This window comes from Crassostrea angulata, chromosome 3 (assembly GCF_025612915.1).
Source record: "Crassostrea angulata isolate pt1a10 chromosome 3, ASM2561291v2, whole genome shotgun sequence".
NCBI classification, from domain to species: Eukaryota; Metazoa; Mollusca; class Bivalvia; order Ostreida; family Ostreidae; genus Magallana; species Magallana angulata.
The window spans coordinates 17,667,865-17,690,007 of record NC_069113.1 but is presented as its reverse complement, the minus strand read 5'-3'; the positions used below and the strand labels follow the sequence as shown (position 1 = coordinate 17,690,007).

The following is a 22,143-nucleotide window of genomic DNA, read 5'->3' as shown; positions in this document are numbered from 1 at the left end:
ACCATGGCAACAGGACCACATTGCAACCATTGAATGTTTTACGACACATCAAAGTCTATTAAACTTGAAATCAGTGACTTTGTGTGGCCCTGAATATTGATTCTTACATAGAATTTATCTTAAATTCTGTTTGATATTGTTTTTTAAAAATGAGAAATGACAATGTCATAAATGAAATTTCATAATGTGCCTAAAAACCAGTTTCTGTCATATAAGCTTGATTCAAATATTGATTTCTCAAAATGCTGTTTTCACACTTCCTATTAGAAAGCTTTTGCTGAAATATGTATGTGTAAAATCTATAGATCCCATACTTTGGTCACTGTCTGGAAACGACAAAGTTTATGGCACAAATAAACTAAAACTTTCTTGCATTTTTTTAAGTAAAAGCTTAAATATTACTGGTTACTTGGCCCAAATCTTTTTTAAACATCCAATTTTTTTCTATTTTCCTTATTCCCTTAATTTTTATCTCCAATTGGAAGAGAGCCTGGCCCTTCATTTGGTCAAATTTGACAGCCCTAAACTCCAAGATGCTTCATGTTCATTAAAATGATATTGGCCCAGTTGTTCTCAAGAAGTAATAAATGTAAATCTTGTCTCCCTATTTAATTGATCTCAGCAAAGGTAAATTTTGGTCTTTAAGGTCTTGGCAACAGGTATCCAATTCTTCACTTGGTGTCTATAAAATACTACTGGTATAATAAGGTTCAATATAGATTTCAGAGACAAGCAATGCTTGTCTCACCTTTTCTTATCACTTGCCTCTAAAAAAAAAAAAACCCAACAAAAACAGAAGTGGTTTTTGTAAAACAGATTTATTTGTTTCTGCCATCATTCACAAAGTATGTACACTTTAAATCTTGCAAAACATACATCATCCAAGATTAAACAAGTCATGTTTTGAACATACAATGAAATGCTAAATCATACTGTTGGTATGTATATTACAAAGTTGTTTGTGTTGAAAAAGTGATGATCATAAAAACAAGACACTGAGTATGACGCACACTCGATGAAACAATAGGCCAATGCCTGGGGGTAATGTCCTCAGGTGTTGAAACACCTGGGTTTTCTTCAAATGAAGAGAGACTGGAAAACAAATAACTTACTCACAGGTCCTTATTCCTTCCTTTCAAGTATTGAACTTACTAGCTAGGTAAGAGAGAGGAGATTTCTTCAAACTTTCTTTAAATTTTTGTTTTATTAGTACTGTTCTCCAAAAACAAACAAGACATGGCAGATTTTTTTTTCATGTTGTTATGAAATTCTCAATATTTGCGGTAGGAGTATTATCCACCATGTTATGAAAAATGTATACAGACTGATGATGATGAGAATATACTCCCACTTTCATACGATGTCTGTGATAATTGCGCAATCAATACATACTGGTACAATAGTTCTTCAGATGGAAATAAAATGATTATTTATCAGACTCTGTGATAAGTTAACAGCAACTAATTGAATCGTCATTTACACACAATGAATTTCATTCCTTTCTCTCACAACAATGTAAGTTGCCTCCACAATCTAAATATATTTATGTTTTCAATATGAAATATCAATGAAAATATACCAACCTGAGTGAAACTTATACAATTATTTTTATCATATACATTTATAAAAGTTATGACAAACTGATAATGACTGACGAAATAACAAATAAACTATCATGAACATGTTGGTATGTCCTTTCACACATCTTGTTCACATTATCATCTTTGATCTTCGACAAAGGAAAGTATCCATATCAAACCATTTCTAAGAAAATATCGTTGCTTCAGAGAATGAAAGCAAGACATTGGTAATGCCTAAATAGTAATAATATTATAACATAAGAAAATGTCTCAAAACCTTGATACTTCATGGATTCCATACACATGTCAACTTGTCTGAGAATCCAGCTCACAAAGAGAATTACAGCATTGTAGCTCTTTTACAGCAAGCTTAACAAAAGTTTACAGCATTGATTCTGATTATACTGGGTGTGCACTAGTAATAAGTATTGTATGTCTGCAAGCAACAGAGATTATCTATCTTCAAAATGAAAAAAAATGACTTTGATAAATCTGTTATCAAATATATGCATGAAATGTCCATGCCAGTTTTGTACAAAACAAAGTTCTGATACAAAACTACAATTGATACCCCTTCATTAGTTTCTGCAGCCCCTCAAGAAGACTTGATATACTGACAAGAGTGACAGAAAACTCACACAAAACAGACTACAAAGCACAGACATATACCGTTTCATTCTTTTTCCTCACAGTTCATCCTCTTTTATTATTTTAATTGACCTGACAATCACTATAGCACTATCATTGAAATACCTTTCGATTACACTTAATTTTTTTAATATCCATCTGGATTTTCTTTTTCTTTCAAGTAAATTTGCCTGATACTTTTCCATATCTGTATTTCATTCCAACTCCTAGGAAAACCCTTGAACTGAACTATCACTGCTTTAGGATCACATCATTTTAGCTTCAGACGAATGTTTTTGTTGGACATCACCTGAACAGGTAGATTCTGGTTGGTCTGTGGGCTCATCAAGTCTGGTACATCTGCACTAGGCAACCTCTTCACATGCTGTAGGAAAAAAAAAAAAAGAAATCCAATAAACTAATCCAATTTAAACTGCATTTATTTAACAATCATTGATAAAAAAAAAGTTCCCCAACTTATATCTCTCTCGTTGGCATGGATGTTTGTGTGAGGTGGATGATGACATGATGTTAGGATACATTCTCAGTCTCACATACAATCACTGTCAATCACAGCCATCTAACTCAGAATAGGGTCATTAAAATTGAGTGCGTTTCCCACCACACTACACAGGCACCCAATTTGTGATTTCTTTACCTGATTTACGATGGGCTTTTCCTCCTTGTCTTCAGATTCAGGCTCCTGTCGCTCTTCCTCTTTCTCTTCAGATCCATCTTCCTCTTTCAGAGGTGTAATCTCATCCACATTCATTGGGGACTCAACAGCACTCTTCAAGAAATCAAAACAGAATATGTAAACAAATCAAGAAAAATAATATGAACCATGAAAACAAACACACATGTAGCTTGCTAAATAATAATTTGATAATTGAAAAATTAGCCATGCCCTGGTATTTAATATCAAAGAAAGTTAGGCCTTATCATTAAAATTTGTGCAGGGGAATTTTATTTTCCACTTTTATTTTTTCCCCATTTGCCCAAATTGTGCATTAGAAAGGTTACTTAATGTTAAAACTGCTTCGTTTCATAAATCAACCTCAAAATGATGTACCAGGTATATAACCTTTCTCTTAGAATTTGCGCAGTACTTTTCATGAGAAATTGAAGAAAAATAATGACACACCACACTTTGGATTATGTCTCCGTCAAAACAAAGTCAAGACATGGTCATTTTTTAAATGATATTAAATCAAAATTATCATAGAAGTATTACATTTCAATTTGGATAGAAAATCTATTGCAGAATTAAAAAAAAATAAAAATTAGTTCTCTCACTCTCACAAGAACACTTTTTCCCATTTTGTTCAATTGAAAAAGGGAAGTAATACATATAATTTTTTAAATGGTCCCTACTAAAAATTTAATTTGATATTTAAGTTATGTTTTGATTGATTTTGATATGTCTTTAGGAGCTCTAACTCATACTAAACTTTCATTAAAATTACTATTGTAAAAAAAGAACAGGGTCGGTCGTCCTTAAACATGAAGATTTAATATCTGCGTAAAATCGTGAGAAGCACATCTTGCAGATTTTAAAATCTCACTCTTATTTTTTCAAACAGATGTAAACTAAATAAAGCTATGATAAAAACTTCATTTTTGATTTTATATTCTTCTGATTTTATGCAAAACAGTTGAATCGCAGAATAAAGTACTCATGTAAAATAAGGAATCTACAGTAAATCTTTCATCTAATATACATGTAAGGGATTTTTTAACAAGTGTGATAAGGCAAAAACAAGGGACCAAAATGCCCCTGTATAATTTTTATTTTAACAAATTTTTAGGTTTTTAATCATTGTCATTTGTATACAGAAAGTATAAATTGGCTGTTCAGAAAATGGGAACATAGAATTTCAACTAATGAAAAACAACAGAGAGTCTTTAAAAATACAAGAAGAGTTTCTAATGCCAACATTATGAAAAATTTTATCCAATTTTTTCTGAGAATAAAGTAGACTCATGCTAATACAGTGGACTTCACGTACAATGAAATTAGATATCATTAGCTTCTGTTTACAACAAGATATCCCCCCCTCAAACTATAATACAATTTTTCATTCATTGTCTGTTCAGCCTAAAAAGTCATTGTGATTAAAATAAATAACTTATAATTTCACAGCAATGCACTTTGCATTTTTATTTAGATTAGAGTAAAACACAAATTAGGTTTCCACAATTAAATGTTTTATGTATGAGCATAATTTTTTTGGTGACACAAATATTAAACCAACCTACAACTAAGGTAACATTGACAGGGACTTGGCAGATAATGGCAGATAGATTAAGTTTGGGACACCGACACACATAATGAAATTAGCTGTAAATGCACATTAAACACCAATGAAGATCAAATCTAGTGAAAAAAAACAGTGAATTCTCTTCACATTACATCAGGTATGATAACAATAGACACCCACTAACTGCCCATTTTGGCCATTATTTCTGTCTGAATTGTCTATCATTATAACTGCTATAAGACTTAAAGAAATTGAGTTAATGATGAAATTACATAAACCTGTAGGTTCAAACCATTCCATTCAGCAACACTAATTAACAACATTAGAAATAATGATTGTAATTAGGTAAAAAGCTAAGATACATGTAATTATTGATGCAACTTAAAAAAATTAACATTTTTGTAAAACTGATCCCCATTTGTCTTGGTTGTATTTTAAAGGCATTTAATAAGATATTGCAGGTTTCCATAACTCTTTGAATGCTATCTTATTACATCAAAGATCTGATATATGTAAAATCAACTTACCCTTTATATATTTTCAAGAAAAAAGGTTGCAAAAACACAACACTTTTTTATTATTTTTTTCCAATACATGTATTAAGACAATTTTTTTTTTTAACAGTGATGGTAAAGAGCTGTTATGTTTTAATTATAACAAGAGTCCAAGAAATTTCATTATACCAAAAGTCCACTGTAATCCCTTTTAAAACAGTCATACACAAAAGCAGATAAACCATTTTACAACACATCTGAACAGCTGCTCCTAAAGACTGCAGCATAACATCTAGATAAAACACTTTCTTAACATCTATCACAGAAATCTAGTTTTAGCATGCACAGTATTTTCTAAACAGTTAGAGCAGAAATTTGCCAATGAGAAAGTTATTCCCCCCATAGTTCCCTTGGTTAGTGAATGGATGATCGGCAGGCTAGGATACCTGAGAGGCGTCCTCCTCCGATTTAACCCGCTTGACCACAGTTTCCGACCTGATGGGTGACCCTTCCCGTTTCCTACTTGGATTAAGAGCCGAGTTGTCATTGTGCATTGACGAACCCAAGTCGTTCTGATAAAACACAAACAACAGATGTAACTCCACCCCACATGTCTACACAAAATATCAGAACTCCTTAAAAACTGTCATTACGTGCATTCCTAAGAGGATCTTAAAAACCAAAAGAGTTCTTTAACTTTAAGAACAATCTTTGAGCAGTAAGAAGTATAATGCAGGTAGCACATAATTCCTAAAACTTTGCACCAAATTAATGTCCAGCTTTGAATTTATATGTAAATGCTAGAATTGTAGAGAAAAATGTGTTTCCAATAAACATGTTTCCTTTGATAATTTACATGCTTAAGTCAGTAAAGATTTTATTCCTTGGTTTTTAGACAACATTAAATCAAACCTGGTCATCCTGAGACCTTGACCTTTTGACGGGACTCTCACTCCCGGCGGGACTGGCCTCTCGCTTGGAATTTGGACTTTGCATTACACTGTCTGTTGGAACTGGAGATCCAGAGACGACCTTAAAAAAAATTTAAACAGGTTAATATACCAATTTATTACTAATGAGAAATCTTTTGAGTAATTGGTTGATCCTCCACAGTATTAGCACACAAATTAAATCATGCTTTTAGCCAAGTGCCATTATTGACTATGATTCGTAATCAGCAAAATTAGTTTTATCCTACAAGTTTATAAAATATTATAAAACCACAGAAAATAAACTTGATTTTACTGTAAGCATAATTATTAATAACACGTTTGCAGCAACCATGTTTTACAGTACATGTACATTGCTTCTGTCTGCTTTTAACACAAAAGGAGATGCTGTAAGCTTTTCACAGTGCAACATTGACAGCAATAACCTAGCTTGCCAACACATTCTGCAGCAGTGACAGGAATGAAGACTCAAAGGTGTACATACAACATTCATCAAGTCAAATGCCCTGCAGGTATAGTATTTTCAATTCAATTCAGTTTACTGAAATCACCATGTTGGCATACAGTCAAAATGAAATCAAATGACAGACAAAAAATATTACATAGCATGCAAGACAATTTTATACAATTCTTTATAGTTCCTTAAAACGGTTTTCCCTGCATAAAACATATATCTAATTAGACATATTAGAGATCACTAGGTACCAAAAAAATCATCTTTTCTAATTTTCCTAATTATAAAAATGTTACTTAAGAGCAATCAAAAACAAAATCAAGAGAAAAAACGACTGAAAAGCTTTCAGGTAGCTAAGTGAAAACAAGTAAAAGCCTGTGTAGAACAGCATAGTACAAAAAGCAGAAGAAGAAATATTTTTCATTAAAAACAGTCTTGGGTGGTACTTTGGTCATGGTACATACATAGGACATGTAGAAGAATTATGTACTCAACATACACATGAATTTTAAGCAGGTTCTTCAAAGCTATTTATTTCATGCAAAAAATGTTCAGAATGTAACGTAAAAAAAGTAGTACGAATCTAAAAAAATTTGAAGATATTTTTTACTCCTTGGTAGATGAGCAGGCAAGGGTACCTGAGTGATTTCTTCCTCGAGTTTGACCTTTTTGAGTGGACTACATGTATCCAACAAGATAGGCGACCCTTCCCTTTTCCTACTAGCATTAGGAAGGGTAGGGCTGTCTTTGTGCATTGATGGAAAAATGTTCTAATAAACACAAGTGTAAATTAAACAAAACTTCTCAAACCAAAGTCAAATAATTTCACATCTGAATGTGTTTACAACTGTCCAAAAACAAACTCATCAAAACATTAATTTGGCAAATACAGTACATCAACCATTACACATTATATTAGTGCTACCACACGTTTTAAAGTGGCGCCAATTTTAAACAATGCATCAAACAAAGTTGTTGTTGAAAGTAAAGTAAAATACATTATTAATTTTAATTAAACAAATGTATCCACTTAGTGTATCAAAAATAAGACTGGTGTTAATAGAAAGGTCCGAAAGTGAAAAATTTAATTGGAATGGAAAACAAATCTAATTAATATAATACCTAATTGGTTTGAGATCACGATATTAATGTCGAATTGTTGATATATTTAATTGTAATTCTCATAAACTTATAGAAAAGAAATTCATTTATCCTCATGTTCTTTGTTTTTTTTTCTTTAATCTCTAACACCTATTACTTTAATATTAATATACACATATTAATAATAATTACCTTCCTTACATCTCCATTAATGGCCTCCTTACTGGTTGAGGACAACTCGCTGCCAGATTTTACAGAGTCACGACTGGATTCTGCATCCTGACTGATCTCCTCTGACAGATCCACGGACATGGAGTTACTCCTGACAAGTTCCGTGTCGGAGCGGCTGTGATGGAGGGTCTGATTGGATTCTGACTTGGATGCACTCCCTATGCTGGATCTGTGTTCCTATCAAGGAAAAGCAGGAAAATTACAGAAAATAAGACGATAGATAAAACAAGATATCTGTGAGCCAATGCTCACTAGTGATACCCCTGCTCTGATGTGAATATGCAAAATAAGCAAAGTTGACATTTAACAGAAAGCTGGCATCCGATTGGTACAGAAATATGTCCTACATTATGACATGCCTAAACAAATAGTGTGTTAAAATTTCAAGCATCTGCGATAAAAAGCTGCTGAGAAATCTTTGAGGAAAATTTGTTTGAAAATTTTGGCTAAAATAAACAAAGTAATCATTTAACAGGAAGTTGACGTCCGATTGGTACAAAAATATATCCCATGATATGGCATGCTTTAACAAACACTGTGTAAAAATTTCAAGCATCTGCAATAAATAGCTGCTGAGAAATCTTGGACGAAAATTTGTTTGAAAATTTTGGCTAAAAATAAACAAAGTCATTATTTAATAGGAAGTTGACGTCCGATTGATACAAAAATATATCCCACAATATGGCATGCCAAAACAAATAGTGTGTTAAAATTTCAAGCATCTGCGATAAATAGTTGCTGAGAAATCTTTGACAAAAATTTGTTAGAAAATTTTGGCTAAAAATAAACAAAGTACTCATTAAACAGGAAGTTGACGTCCGATTGGTACAAAAATACATCCCACTATATAGCATGCCTATACAAATACTGTGTAAAAATTTCAAGCATCTGTGATAAACAGTTGCTGAGAATTCTTTGACAAAAATTTGTTTGAAAGTTTTTGCTAAAAATAAACAGTCGTCATTTAAAAGGAAGTTGACGTCTGATTGCTACAAAAATATATCCCACGATATGGCATGCCTATACAAATATTGTGTAAAAATTTCAAGCATCTTCAATAAATAGTTGCTGAGAAATCTTTGACGAAAATTTGTTTGAAAATTTTGGCTAAAAAATAAGCAAAGTCATCATTTTACAGGAAGTTGACGTCTGATTGGTACAAAAATATATCCCACGATATGGCATGCCTTAACAAACACTGTATAAAAATTTCAAGTATCTGCGATAAATAGTTGCTGAGATAAATGCGACAGAAATTTTTTTTACGGACGGACAGACAGACAGACACACAAGGGTAAAACAGTATACCCCCTCTCCTTCGGAGCGGGGGTATAAATACACATATGATTCCCAGTAAACTGTGTGGAATTAATAACCTCTTCAAATTTCGAGCAAGCACCCTTTACAGATTTTCATATTCCTGCTTTTATTTTTGTTAACAGTCCTGAACTACTTGTATGGTATATAAATGTTTTATGAGATTTGAACATCAATGATTTTTTTATTCTATATATTGGGTACAAAATGGTGGAATCCAGGAATAAAGTACCCACAAATGTATAATTTATTTTTCCATACCTGTGCTACAGCTGCCCTCTTGCTTTGTAATAAAATTTTGGGAGGAACGTAGAGATCAAGTTGTCTCCTATAAAAAAAGAAAAATAATTTACCCCCATTTAAATACCAAGTTAATCCTATATAATGGTACATTATATTTTGATATTTACTTACCTTTTCACATGCTTTATTTCAACTTTCATTCCATCTTTCATGAGGTTAATATGATAGGCATGCTTATGAACTGGAAAGAAAAGAAATCATTTTCTTCAGGTTTTTTTTTTACCATATACAAGCATTAGAGCTGTAATAAGGAGTCTTAGAATGAACAGATAATTAAACAAGAGGCCCATGGGCCACATCGCTCACCTGAGGAACAATAGGTATGATAAAGTCAGCTTAATGGAGTCATAATACAATCTGGACAATGTACATTAATACATGTAGATCCTGTATAAATAAAATCCATTTTCCCCCCTTGGAACTCGGATAGCCCTGATTGCTGAAAATATTTACAAGAGCAGACTTTAATCACCGCTCCTGCACATATATAGGGACTCAACGTTATGCAGGCAGGGATGACCGCACACCTGCGCAACTCAACAGGTACCAACGTTAATGCAAGCAGAGATAACGCAAGCAGGGATGACCTCACACTTGCGCCAACAGCTCAACCTAACGCAGGGAGTGCCACACACTTGCGCTAGAAAGGCCAGAACACCAGCAGGGATGACCATACACTAGTGCTCCGCCGCAACCACCACCAATACAAGCAGGTATGACCGCACATTTGTATTATTGCGATACAGGGCAGAAATGACCGCACATTCTGTATCAATGGTTAGAAAAACACGAAGAATAGAAAGAGCAGGGAAGTCAACACCCTCAATCTCTCCGTACTTGTTCAAGTTTAACCCCAAACAGTCGCTCATTGCAATGCAATAGACACTGTCCCTATATATGTGCCAGCCTAAAATAATTCATAGTATCTAAAAATTGGAAATCAAAAATAAACAAACTAATCCAGCCTAACCCAAAACTACTTATGCAGAACAACTTATATACATTGAATATTTATTATTGTATAAAAATAATCATCACATTAATTGGTTAACAGTGGATGCATTAATTAAAATAATCAAGAATCAATAAATCAAGGGCAATAACCCAAAACAGTAATACAAAAAGATTCTAATGAAAAAATAGCTGCCTGCTTCAATTTTATAGTCATATCACATGTTGAGTATTGCAGTTCTCAAAAAGATCCTTTACAATTGTTTATATATGGGATATTTAGCTACATCAAACTCTGAACCTTCTTGTGAGGCCGAAGAATTGTCCTGGAGCCAAAGTCTTAACAATTATAAAGAATCATCTTGCTGATTAGTTTCTGAGAAGAAGATTTTTAAAGATTTACTCTTTATTCCTATGTAAAAATTTAACACCCCCCCCCCCATGTGGCCTCACCCTACCCCCAGGGATCATGATTTTCACAACTTTGAATCTACACTACCTTAGGATACTTCCCACAAGTTTCAGCTTTCCTGGCTGATTAGTTTCTGAGAAGAAGATTTTTAAAGATTTACTCTATATATTCCTATGTAAAATTTTAACCCCCCCCCCCCAATGTGGCCTCACCCTACCCCCAGGGATCATGATTTTCACAACTTTGAATCTACACTACCTGAGGATGCTTCCACACAAGTTTCAGCTTTCCTGGCTGATTAGTTTCTGAGAAGAAGATTTTTAAAGATTTACTCTATATATTCCTATGTAAAACTTCGACCCCCCATTGTGGCCCCAACCTAACCCCAGGGGTCATGATTTTCACAACTTTGAATCTACACTACCTGAGGATGCTTCCACACAAGTTTCAGCTTTCCTGGCTGATTAGTTTCTGAGAAGAAGATTTTTAAAGATTTATTCTATATATTCCTATGTAAAACTTCGACCCCCCATTGTGGCCCCACCCTACACCCGGGGGTCATGATTTTCACAACTTTGAATCTTCACTACCTGAGGATGCTTTCCCACAAGTGTCAGCATTCCTGGCTGATTAGTTTCTGAGAAGAAGATTTTTAAAGATTTACTCTATATATTCCTATGTAAAACTTTGACCCCCCATTGTGGCCCCAACCTAACCCCAGGGGTTATGATTTTCACAACTTTGAATCTACACTACCTGAGGATGCTTCCACACAAGTTTCAGCTTTCCTGGCTGATTAGTTTCTGAGAAGAAAATTTTTAAAGATTTATTCTATATATTCCTATGTAAAACTTCGACCCCCCATTGTGGCCCCACCCTACACCCAAGGGTCATGATTTTCACAACTTTGAATCTACACTACCTGAGGATGCTTCCACACAAGTTTCAGCTTTCCTGGCTGATTAGTTTCTGGAAAGAAGATTTTTAAAGATTTATTCTATATATTCCCATGTAAAACTTTGACCCCCCATTGTGGCCCCACCCTACACCCGGGGGTCATGATTTTCACAACTTTGAATCTTCACTACCTGAGGATGCTTTCCCACAAGTGTCAGCTTTCCTGGCTGATTAGTTTCTGAGAAGAAGATTTTTAAAGATTTACTCTATATATTCCTATGTAATACTTTGACCCCCCATTGTGGCCCCAACCTAACCCCAGGGGTTATGATTTTCACAACTTTGAATCTACACTACCTGAGGATGCTTCAACACAAGTTTCAGCTTTCCTGGCTGATTAGTTTCTGAGAAGAAGATTTTTAAAGATTTACTCTATATATTCCTATGTAAAACTTCGACCCCCCATTGTGGCCCCACCCTACCCCCGGGGGTCATGAATTTCACAACTTTGAATCTACACTACCTGAGGATGCTTCCACACAAGTTTCAGCTTTCCTGGCTTTCTGGTTCTTGAGAAGAAGATTTTTGAAAATTTCTCAAAATTTTTCATTAATTTCTAATTATCTCCCCTTGAAAACGGGTGTGGCCCTTAATTTTCACAACTTTGAATCCCCTTTGCCTAAGGATGATTTGTGCCAAGTTTGGTTGAAATTGGCCTTGTAGTTCTTGAGAAGATGTTAAAAATGTGAAAAGTTTACGGACAGACGGACGGACAGACGGACGGACAGACGGACGGACAGACGGACGACAGACAAAATGTGATCAGAATAGCTCACTTGAGCTTTCAGCTCAGGTGAGCTAATAAAAAGGATTTTTCTGTTCAAAAATTTATAGGATAGCTAAACTCTAAAAGAATACTTTTAACTTCAAAGATAGAGAATATTATTTTTAGAAATCTTTTTCTCAACAGAATTGGGCTTTTAAATATGTACCCTTATTTAAAAACTCATGTAGATGCACCCAGACTCCCTTGCTGTCAATGCATGAATGTCACAGGCAGATGGACCTGTCTAAGTACTAAGTACTGTAAGCGTAGTATATTTAGCATTTGGAAGAATATGATTTCTCAACAAGTTAACGTGGATTTGATTTAGAGCATTTCTGAATGTACCTAATTATCTACTTACATAGTTTACATTCGGATGCCGTTTTCCGCCAAAAACGCTAAATAGAATACACAGCCAAATGTAATACATTTACAGTAAGTGAATTACCTTAAGAGAAACTAGTTCTTACCTGTATTTGTGAAGGATTGTATGTCAAAGGTCAGATCCACATTTTGGTTCTGGTTTTCTATTTTGACAAAGGTAAGACCGATGAACCACCGACACAAGTATTCACCATCACTACAATACACATTTAACAATGCTGTAAATATCTAGGGGAAAAACATTGAATGATGGGGCACAGTAACCTGTAAAGTGGGATAAACAGAGTAATTTCAAAGTATGCAATGGCCCTACAATTGTGAAGCAATTCTAGATTACTTATAGCCATTAAGTATCAAAATTCAGAATTTGTCCATTTCATGCAGTTTCTACTTTATTATTATTGTAAACCAAGAAAATTTGAAATGTTTCTGAATATTGTTTTCACTCAAAAATTGATACCAGCAACTTTATGGGGAGTAGTATCTATGGCATAAAAAAAAAGTTGTGTGTTTAGGGTAACCCGACCTAACCTACAAAATGCCCCGATCCTACCATTTTTAGATGTCTGTTTTTATCTGATTGTGAATTTTATATTAATTCTATTAAAAAATCTGTTTTTAAATATGACACAAACAAAATTCTCAGGATTCATGCAGAAAAAAATGATAAAATAAAAAAAAATCCCTACCTATCTAACCTAATTTTTTCATCAGTGTTACCTTAAACACACAAACCTTTTTTATAGGCCTTATTTATATTCTGACTTTAGTCTAAGACTGCTTCCTGATTCTTGGGCTGTAGTAGTTACCTCTCATTCAGGGGCCCAAGTGGACTAGGATGCACATGAGCCAGTTTTATGCAAGGATTCCTCTCTAAGTTCCCAACCAGTAATCTGATTTTTGATTCCACATAGCCATGCCTGTAAAATATAGGAACAAAAGTTTTCTTTGATGTCAACATCAGCTGCAAGTTTCATTTTAAAATCATTGTGGAAGAAATCAAAATGTCTTATTTTACCATTCTAAGTAGTCCTTTTCTTCCACTGCACTGGCTGTTAAAACTATATAATGTCTACAAGGAAGATACATTAATATACTATCAATATTAAATAGGTAACCTATCTATCTACCTATGAAGCTTTACAGTATTTCATAGTGACTTAGACAGGTTTCACAATTTATTGTAAGTAATTCATCTTGAAATTCTCATTGAAGAATTCTGCTCTTTTCGTGTTACATACTTGTACTTCTGGAAGAAATTTGAGGGTTCAAAAAGTGCTCCCCATTCTTCTCTACCCTCGTAGATTTTGCTCACTATTTCTAGCCCTGTAGAAAAAGAGATTTTGTTAAAATAATTACCTTTGTAAATAATTCCATAATTCCTTAATAAAGTTTTCCCTACAGGTAAATTTTCATTATGTGTCTGAATTGAATTTCAATTATAATACAAAATAATCAACGCTATGAAAGAGAAAACAAAGTAACACTGGTCGTACCGTCTTTGAGCTCCTCTGTCATTATGCTGCGTGTAGAGAGTGTGACGTTGAAGGTGGAGTTCTGTTGTGGGTAGGCTGGAGTGATGATGGGCATGAGATGGAACCTGTCAGATGTATTTACCTAAAATATACACAAACAATTATTTAATGTAATATGTCGATGTCAACCTGACATTCTTGCCCACATGTCTTAAAATAAATCAAATACACACGAAAAAGTATTGATCATTGATTCTCATTTCTAAATTTTAAACAAAATACAAATGACTGTCACTCTTACCCTTGGGTCCCACACAGGAAATGATAGATTAAATTTGTTCTCATGAACCAAAGCTTTTAATAATACAGGCTGAGGCCAATTCCTGCAAAATTCAAATGATCCACACATGTACACTGTATTATGATTAACAGTGTATGTAAAGGACTATGTGCGGTATGGTCAAATATCTGCCCCCGATTTCAACCAATCTTTAAATAGTATCGTATAAAAATAAAATTTTCACAAATCATTGTATAGAGGATGCCTATAACTTTAATAATGATTTTAGTCATCATCATTCGCTGTGTATCTATGACGTCACCTCAATGGCCCAAATCCCGCAAATTTGCAGACAAATGAAAATATTCTCATTTTTGCTATATATTTTGCATTCGAAAGTATAGAGCGGAGGTCTGCTCATGTGCAATTTTAACATATGTTTTTCCCCAGATAGTTATACACATTATACTAAAATATGGTACTTGAGCAAGCATGCGCTCGATGTTTCCCAGTCGAAAAACCATCGGAAAACACCCATATATCGCTACAAAACATCAATTTATCAAAATAATGCAATCTTCATGACGTCATTTCTACATTATGACGTCACTGTGGTGATAACCTTTTTCACCTCTATTTCCAATATGATTTTAACTATCTTTCACCTTATTTTTAAAGCTCTTTCTAAACCTTTGATTTTGGGGGCAAAAAATGCATAAAACCGCACATAGTCCTTTGTATTAAAGCTAAAAAAATTTGATGTTTAAACATAGCTATCACTAATTGATTTATGACTATCTGGTATATAGTATACCACTGAATGTACAAGCAAATAAGATAACTGGTTTAATTTGAACCTACATGAATAAAACTCTTATTGGTTTAATTCACCATATGGCCTAAAGACAAACACTGGAGCAGATTGTCCAAATAATTAAAAGAAAAAAGATTGAAAGCAGACATAACTGACAAAAGCAATTCTGATATAATTATTCGTATAAATTCATAGTGCAACAAATCTTATTCCACAGTTTATGATGCCTCCATGTAATTTTTGAATGATTATGAAGAACTTGTTTTACCATTTGTGAATGATCATGAAGAATTTATGGAGGAGGGTGGCTGGGGCAGCGTTAGGGTAGAGCTGGCAGACTCTGGCCACAAGCATGGCCCATGAGACACCGCCCAGAAATCCCAATGCATTGGAGTAAATTCCTTTTTCTGAAAATTCAAATCAATCATTAGATTAGCACAATACATGTTGACATAATTACTCTAAACATAAAACCTTGTACATGGTAAAGGTGAATCTGTAGAAAGTATCATTATAAACTATTTTGAGACACAATCAAGATCTATTGGATTTAATATACTGGTAGAATTCATTTTCATTAGCTTCTATATAAAACTATATCAAAATGATATAGATCATAATTCATTTTGCTCAGTTTTCCATTTTCAAATACATGTACATCATAATTCTTTTAGATATCACATTTAAACTTAAGTACATATACAAAAGAAATTCATAATTTAGCTAAATACATTTACATATCAATTAAAGTTGCATGTACACATCTTCAGATGGTGTTTAACATATCAACAAATTTTCAGACTATTCCACGACGCAGTAAAACTTCGTTTGTGGGGGAATAATGACTAAGAGTGATGTTTTAATTGAACCACAGCTTACTTTTAGCCCAAAGCTTGATTGCTCGCAAAGTCATTCTAAAGCTGTGTTGATTTGGAACCAGATGTAATATTTCATCTGTTACTCTGCAGCCTAAAAATGAAGCAGCAGAAAAAGTAAGATTAGTGGCAAGCATGAATTGTAAAACATGAAGAAAACTAATATGTTATTTCTTTATGTTTCTTCTCAGTGATAACTATTTACATGCATAAAGGTTGTGTGTCTGCCCCGAGGATCAAGAGAGATAAAAATGGGGAAAATTGAAGGACTTCTGATTTTGTTTGGATATATTATTTGCATACATGTGACATGTACCAGCTGTATGCAAAATCTACAGTTTTATTGACCCCATTCACTGTGTCCCGGTGGGACATCAACATTCACGGAAAATGAAACTTTGTATAGTATTTGAATTTCTTGCTAAATGCCTCTATTTTCCTCAATTCTCGCTTGTAAAACTGGAAAACATCACATGTCTGACATGTGACCTCTGACATGTGACCTTCTGATACTTGTGTAGTAAACACAGTCATGTGTGAAGGTGTGAACTGCCAATTGGGATACTGGTAATTATCTCGCTATACATGTAAATCCGTTCATTACCATGATTACGCTGAAATAAAACACATGGTTTAAAGTTTTCATGTGCAGAAATATACATGTGTTTAAGGTTGCATTTGCTGATAGTATTTAACATTTCTGATGTATATATCAGTTCTATGAACAAGACATAAATCGGAGACGTTGACTCTCACCGTTATGTATTATAAAATGTTGCAAACAAACTATCATTTATACTAGCTTGAATTATACGATTCCTGAGAAAATTGGAAATATAAAACACAATATGAAATTTTAAAGCATGTAAAACTTCATAACAACATTTAAAATAAGCAACATTTGCAACAACATACATTTGGTGCCAAATTGGTGGTTTAGAAATAAGGTGCCTTATGAGAAGAATTTTGCGATTATCATTTTTTAGTGGGAAGTTATTTGATCCAAATTCCAGTTTTTTACATGGCTCCGGTATAGTTTTGTGGTCTTTGGCTAGAAATACATAAATGTATGTGCATGTATAAATTTTTTGATGAAATAAATTTAGTACTACTCACCGTTCAGGCTTCTAACACACTTCTCATTGAGGTTCTTGAGCAAGCTCTCATCCCTGAGGTCGATTTCTTCCGGGATCTGAGGCAATGCTAACCTGGCAAACAACATATCAAGCTGCAAGAGACAAGAGCATTGATTACTTGATTGCCAGTTTGAAATGGAGAATAACTCAAATTTTTTAATTCATATATCTATAAAATTTCCCCTTTTTTAAGATGCCCCCCCCCCAAAAAAAAAACTGAGTAATAATAATTGCCTGTCATATTATACATTTAAGATTACAATGTAGGTTAGATAAATGTTGATGGACTTAAATTCATGGTACATGTATTGATACTTCTCTTGTAAAGCATATATACAGTTGGTGTTCTTAATTAATGAACTTACACTACATGTACATGCTCTTCAAAAGAATATTGAACTAAAAGTATCCATACCTCAATACCATCAAAAGTCATCTTGATCACAGGAACAAAGGCCTCCTCTACTGCCTGTGAAATGAAAACAATGCAACATATATAAATGGTTTCTTTAAATTTATAGGAGCCCTACAAATTCAGAAAGTGAGTGATCTATTAATTTATGCATGTAGCACAGGTTGTAAGAGCTCCTTGAAAGGAACAATTATGGGTCTGATAATAAAACTTATACACATGAAATTATGGATCCTTTCATGTAATAATCCTTTGTTATCTTTATTAATCATGAATCAAACTAATCAAATTATTGCAAATAGACAACAGATAACATAATTCTTAGAACAAGATATCAGTAGACTGAAATAGTAATTTACTATACAAACACAAAACTTATTATTGAGTTACTAGAAATATATTAATTATAATTTGATGTACAACGTATGCCCTAACAATGGACACAGAAAATTACACTTACTCTCAAGTCCTTGACTTCTGGGGTATTTTTCAATATTTCAAAGAAGGATGAAAAAAAGTCTGATCTGTCCACATGTCTTGGAGCAACACAAAGTGTATCTATATCAGCACCTAGTGTAAACAAATAATTGTTAGTTTTAGATGCAGTGGTATAATGGTTGATACAGAAATCCAAGAAAACAGCAGTAAGTAAGTATTTAGTGCACAGGGTTGTCTCTAAGACCCGGGGGTAGGGAATTCCCCCCCATCTTAAATGACGTAATTACCCGTCTATTATTGCATTTCTAACACAATCTAGCTATAAGCTAGACCCCCAGACCCCCCTTCTACTTTTGTATTTCTTCCTTCTACTTCAATTTTAGAGACAACCCTGAATACCCCATTTTTTTTTTACCTTTTGTGTGAACACCAAGTCTGTATGAACCAAATGTGCAGACTTTTCCACCAAATGCATCAATTTTATCTTCAGGGTAATTATTCTATGAGACAAAAAATCCTTTGCAATATTCATCTGAATATTTTTATATTCTGTTAATATTCCATGAAATCAATCATTAAAGCATAGTCATCAGGCATATTCCAAATGTCTTCTATTTTTGTATGCATGCATAATCTCTTTGAAGTAAAACTGAAAATATTGAAATTTTCAACCACAAAACAAAGTTTACCTTTTGTCTGCTGACATCTTTGATCCACTCTCTGACCAAAGTGTTGATTTTGTGCAACACATCCATCCTATAAAGTAACCAAACATTCAGAAATCTTATAAGAGAATGGCAATTATTACATAGATTTTTAAAAAATGAGAAACTCAGAAATGATAGGGACTGAATAATGTCGTCGGATTGGAAAACAATGCACAACATCTGGATTAAATGTAAACAAACTGCATCACTTTACTTTACAGAGCTGATGATGGAGTTAAAAAATAAAGGGATGTTGTTTGTAGTAAATTGTCAAAGGTATTATTTGGTATCACACATAAAAATCAAATCAACAAACAAAGAGACATTGTAAAAATTATATTTAGACAAAATATATGTTAGCTTTAATCAAATGACAGAATTACCGATGTGACATTTCTTCCTCACTCTCGAAGACCCCATGAGGTCTCATGGCCTCTTCCAATTTCTCAGAGAGTTTAAGGTCCACTGGTTTGGGTCCCTCCAAACTAATTGGGGAGGTAATCCCTGGATAGTTTTTAGCTGGTTCCATAATTATAACTGAAACATTCAAAAGGTAATTTTAAGGTTTACAAAATAATCTTAAAAAGCGTTGCATTTGAGAATTTCTTTCAGATACAACTAAAAATCTATTGAAAGGATGTTCAAATCTGATGCAGGCGAGATAGTGCTATCTTAATTCTAAATCCAACAAGCAACTGAATTTGAGGACTAATTTCTAGAATCAATTTTAAGTATAAACTGTTTTGTGAAATTGATGAGGATGTCATCAAAACAAAATATGATCAAGCCGTCTCAAATCTTTGCCAGCATTAACCATTGTTGCAAAGCATGACAAACATGTACAATCCTCTCCAAACTCTTTCCTTTCGATTCCTATTATCCAGACAAGTGGAAAACAATTGCAGCCAATGAAGTCAGTGATCTATTCTGATGTATTTTATATATGAAGGTCTAAACATGTTTTTTCCAGTAATATGCCTCGACTAAAGATTGTGAAAAAAATACTAAACGTACGAAGCTTTAAATCATTATCTAATTCATAGGTGAAAAAAAATTGATATATGAATTTTTAAATACATTTTACTGAGAAATATATTATAGTGCAAACAGGCCTCCATATCAAAATTAGGTTCTGATGCACACCGAGAGATCATTGGCTGCAATTGTTTTTCACATGCTTAGATAATGGGAATGGAAAGTAACGGTTCCAAGGAATGAGGCCATGTTGTACTATGAATAAAATCAATTTTTTTGAAGACAGAAACACTTTGTTAAAACGCGACTTTCAGGATGTATAGGCTCATTTCACCTTTTTATAAACATCCATGCAGAAAAATCGATCCATATAATTTCTTATATGAATGTGTTAATTCAAAGATAACATTTTAAAGTACTTTTCCTTGTGGTAAACATAATGCGCTTTTTCTTCAGATAATTCGAGATGAATGAAAAATGAGTTTCATTTGGTAGGTAATAGGTACCTTGTACCTATATACTCTCCAGACAATTTAATAACCACCAAATGGGACTCAAACCACCAATAGGTGCCTAACCTCAAGTGTATCGATAAAAGATTTTTTAGCCTGCCAAGTCTCTGCGTTTTGAGTAAATGTTACATGTGTATTGATTCATCAACCATGCACAATGATAATTTTCCTGACACAGAATATATGTTTTTCACATGGTTTGATTATAACATTTTCCACCTCACAAAGAAGAACAATAAACGTTTTTCGCAATCTAATGATGATGACAACATTTTCAAATTATGTTATACATGTATTTAACATTTAATTACTTTTGTATGGAGTTGACAAGAAGCAAAAATTGTCTCTGTTCAACAATAAACAAAAGCTTTTTAAAAGACTCATTTTGACAAAACGGCAGCTAAATTTTAAACAGTTACCTATTTAACCAGCAAATCACCCAAATCTTATGGTGGGGTATTCCTTCGATTACATGAGTGAATGAAATTGACGTTGTTTTGAGTTTTGAAGCATTTTGATTCTTTTTCTCAAATATGGCGGAAATATATTTTCGTATAAAGATAATGAACTTCAAATAATAACTTTGTTAGGATTTTGATTGAAAAATGAAATAAAATCAACAAAGAGAAGTGGTTAAATTTTAATTTTTTTTTTGTAAAAAAGAATAAAAATACGAAAACAAATTCAGCTTTGATAGTGAAACGATTGAAAGAGTTATCTTCCCTTGTTTGTATTTTTATTATCAGTAATTATTGTAAATAGTGTTATTAAAATGTCAAATGATTAAAAGAGTGATTCAAGTATTCTTATTATATAAAAAACAAAACAACAAAAACAGTTATTGTAGTTTCTTATTAGTCAGATAGACTTATAAATCGAGAGAATATGTTTGGATGTCCTTAAACACTTGTGTTAGACATAATGCAATTGGTTTAAGAGCCAGATGGTGTCGCTGGTTGGGTTGGTTGATGTTGTATAGTCTGTACAGTAGTCTTATACGAGAAGTAATCCCTAGGGCGAATTACTGTGTAGTAGATTTCACAGCCGTGAATTCTGTAAGTAGAAACTGGTTCATTGAAGTTAATTAAATTAGATTCTTAATAGAGTGACAAATTGATAGGCCAAGTGGCATAGCCAGATTGATTGACCAACTTGCGTTACCAAGTGGCCGAGCGACAAGTTGCCTTGCCAGGTGGCAAGGGCGGTTGACAAACATAGAAATAGCCACAAGGCAGTGGCTTATATATATCTGTATATATTGAGAATTACCACAAGGCAGTGGTTAAACTATATCTGTATATTTTGAATTAAAGCTTTTCTGTACATCATAGAGGCACTTGGCAAGTGTCTGCATTCCCTATAAAACTCGGGTGAACCGTGTACGGACCGAGACGCCTGGTCGAGGCCGCGACACGTTACAAATTTGGTGGCAGCTGCGGGATTTTGTAGGGAATTATGACGGACAAAGAAAAGGAGTCAGGTGACATTGAGACCAGTTTGCGTGAAACACTTGACAAAATGGAAGAAAAGTTGAAGAGGTACCGTATAGATCAATCTACGCCAATTGGTAGCCAATATGACAAAGTGTCATCAAGGGACAGTGGTCTTGCCACTGGTCGGTTAGATGATACATATGACTATGAAAGGGCACCAAGAGACATCACCCTGACAGATAGTAGGAGACATGGGTATTCTGACAGAGGTACAGATTATCTGTATGATCGTATCTAC

At 33.6% G+C, this 22,143-nt stretch overlaps 1 protein-coding gene across 7 annotated transcripts; it reads right to left on the bottom strand.

The window, feature by feature from the left end:
- Positions 1-799: 799 nt before the first annotated feature.
- LOC128176248 (poly(A) polymerase type 3-like) lies at positions 800-20,957 on the bottom strand. 7 transcript variants are annotated; one of them, XM_052842440.1, is made up of 23 exons: positions 20,832-20,957; positions 19,309-19,462; positions 18,908-18,974; positions 18,634-18,718; positions 18,241-18,350; positions 17,784-17,837; positions 17,349-17,460; positions 16,237-16,326; positions 15,626-15,764; positions 14,565-14,646; positions 14,285-14,405; positions 14,030-14,114; positions 13,807-13,860; positions 13,598-13,708; positions 12,875-12,984; positions 9,430-9,499; positions 9,277-9,343; positions 7,660-7,875; positions 7,005-7,136; positions 5,875-5,994; positions 5,409-5,534; positions 2,866-2,997; positions 800-2,592 (listed from the first exon to the last, which is right to left on the bottom strand). In XM_052842440.1, the coding sequence occupies exons 2-23, from the start codon at positions 19,452-19,454 to the stop codon at positions 2,479-2,481; spliced, it is 2,343 nt and encodes a 780-aa protein (XP_052698400.1). In that variant the 5' UTR covers positions 19,455-19,462; positions 20,832-20,957; the 3' UTR covers positions 800-2,478. The 7 variants fall into 7 exon arrangements, with proteins under 7 accessions (XP_052698400.1, XP_052698401.1, XP_052698403.1 ...); XM_052842441.1 differs by having other exon boundaries at positions 7,669-7,875; XM_052842443.1 differs by lacking the exon at positions 5,409-5,534.
- Positions 20,958-22,143: the final 1,186 nt, after the last annotated feature.

Excerpts from the sequence above, each read along its gene's own strand:
- LOC128176248 (XM_052842440.1), bottom strand. The coding sequence starts at position 19,454 with ATGGAACCAGCTAAAAACTATCCAGGGATTACCTCCCCAATTAGTTTG. Across the intron at positions 17,838-18,240 it reads CAGAAGTCAAGGACTTGAGA|GCAGTAGAGGAGGCCTTTGT; the intron begins GTAAGTGTAATT and ends TTCATTTCACAG. Across the intron at positions 14,647-15,625 it reads TTCATGATCATTCACAAATG|GAATTGGCCTCAGCCTGTAT; the intron begins GTAAAACAAGTT and ends TGAATTTTGCAG.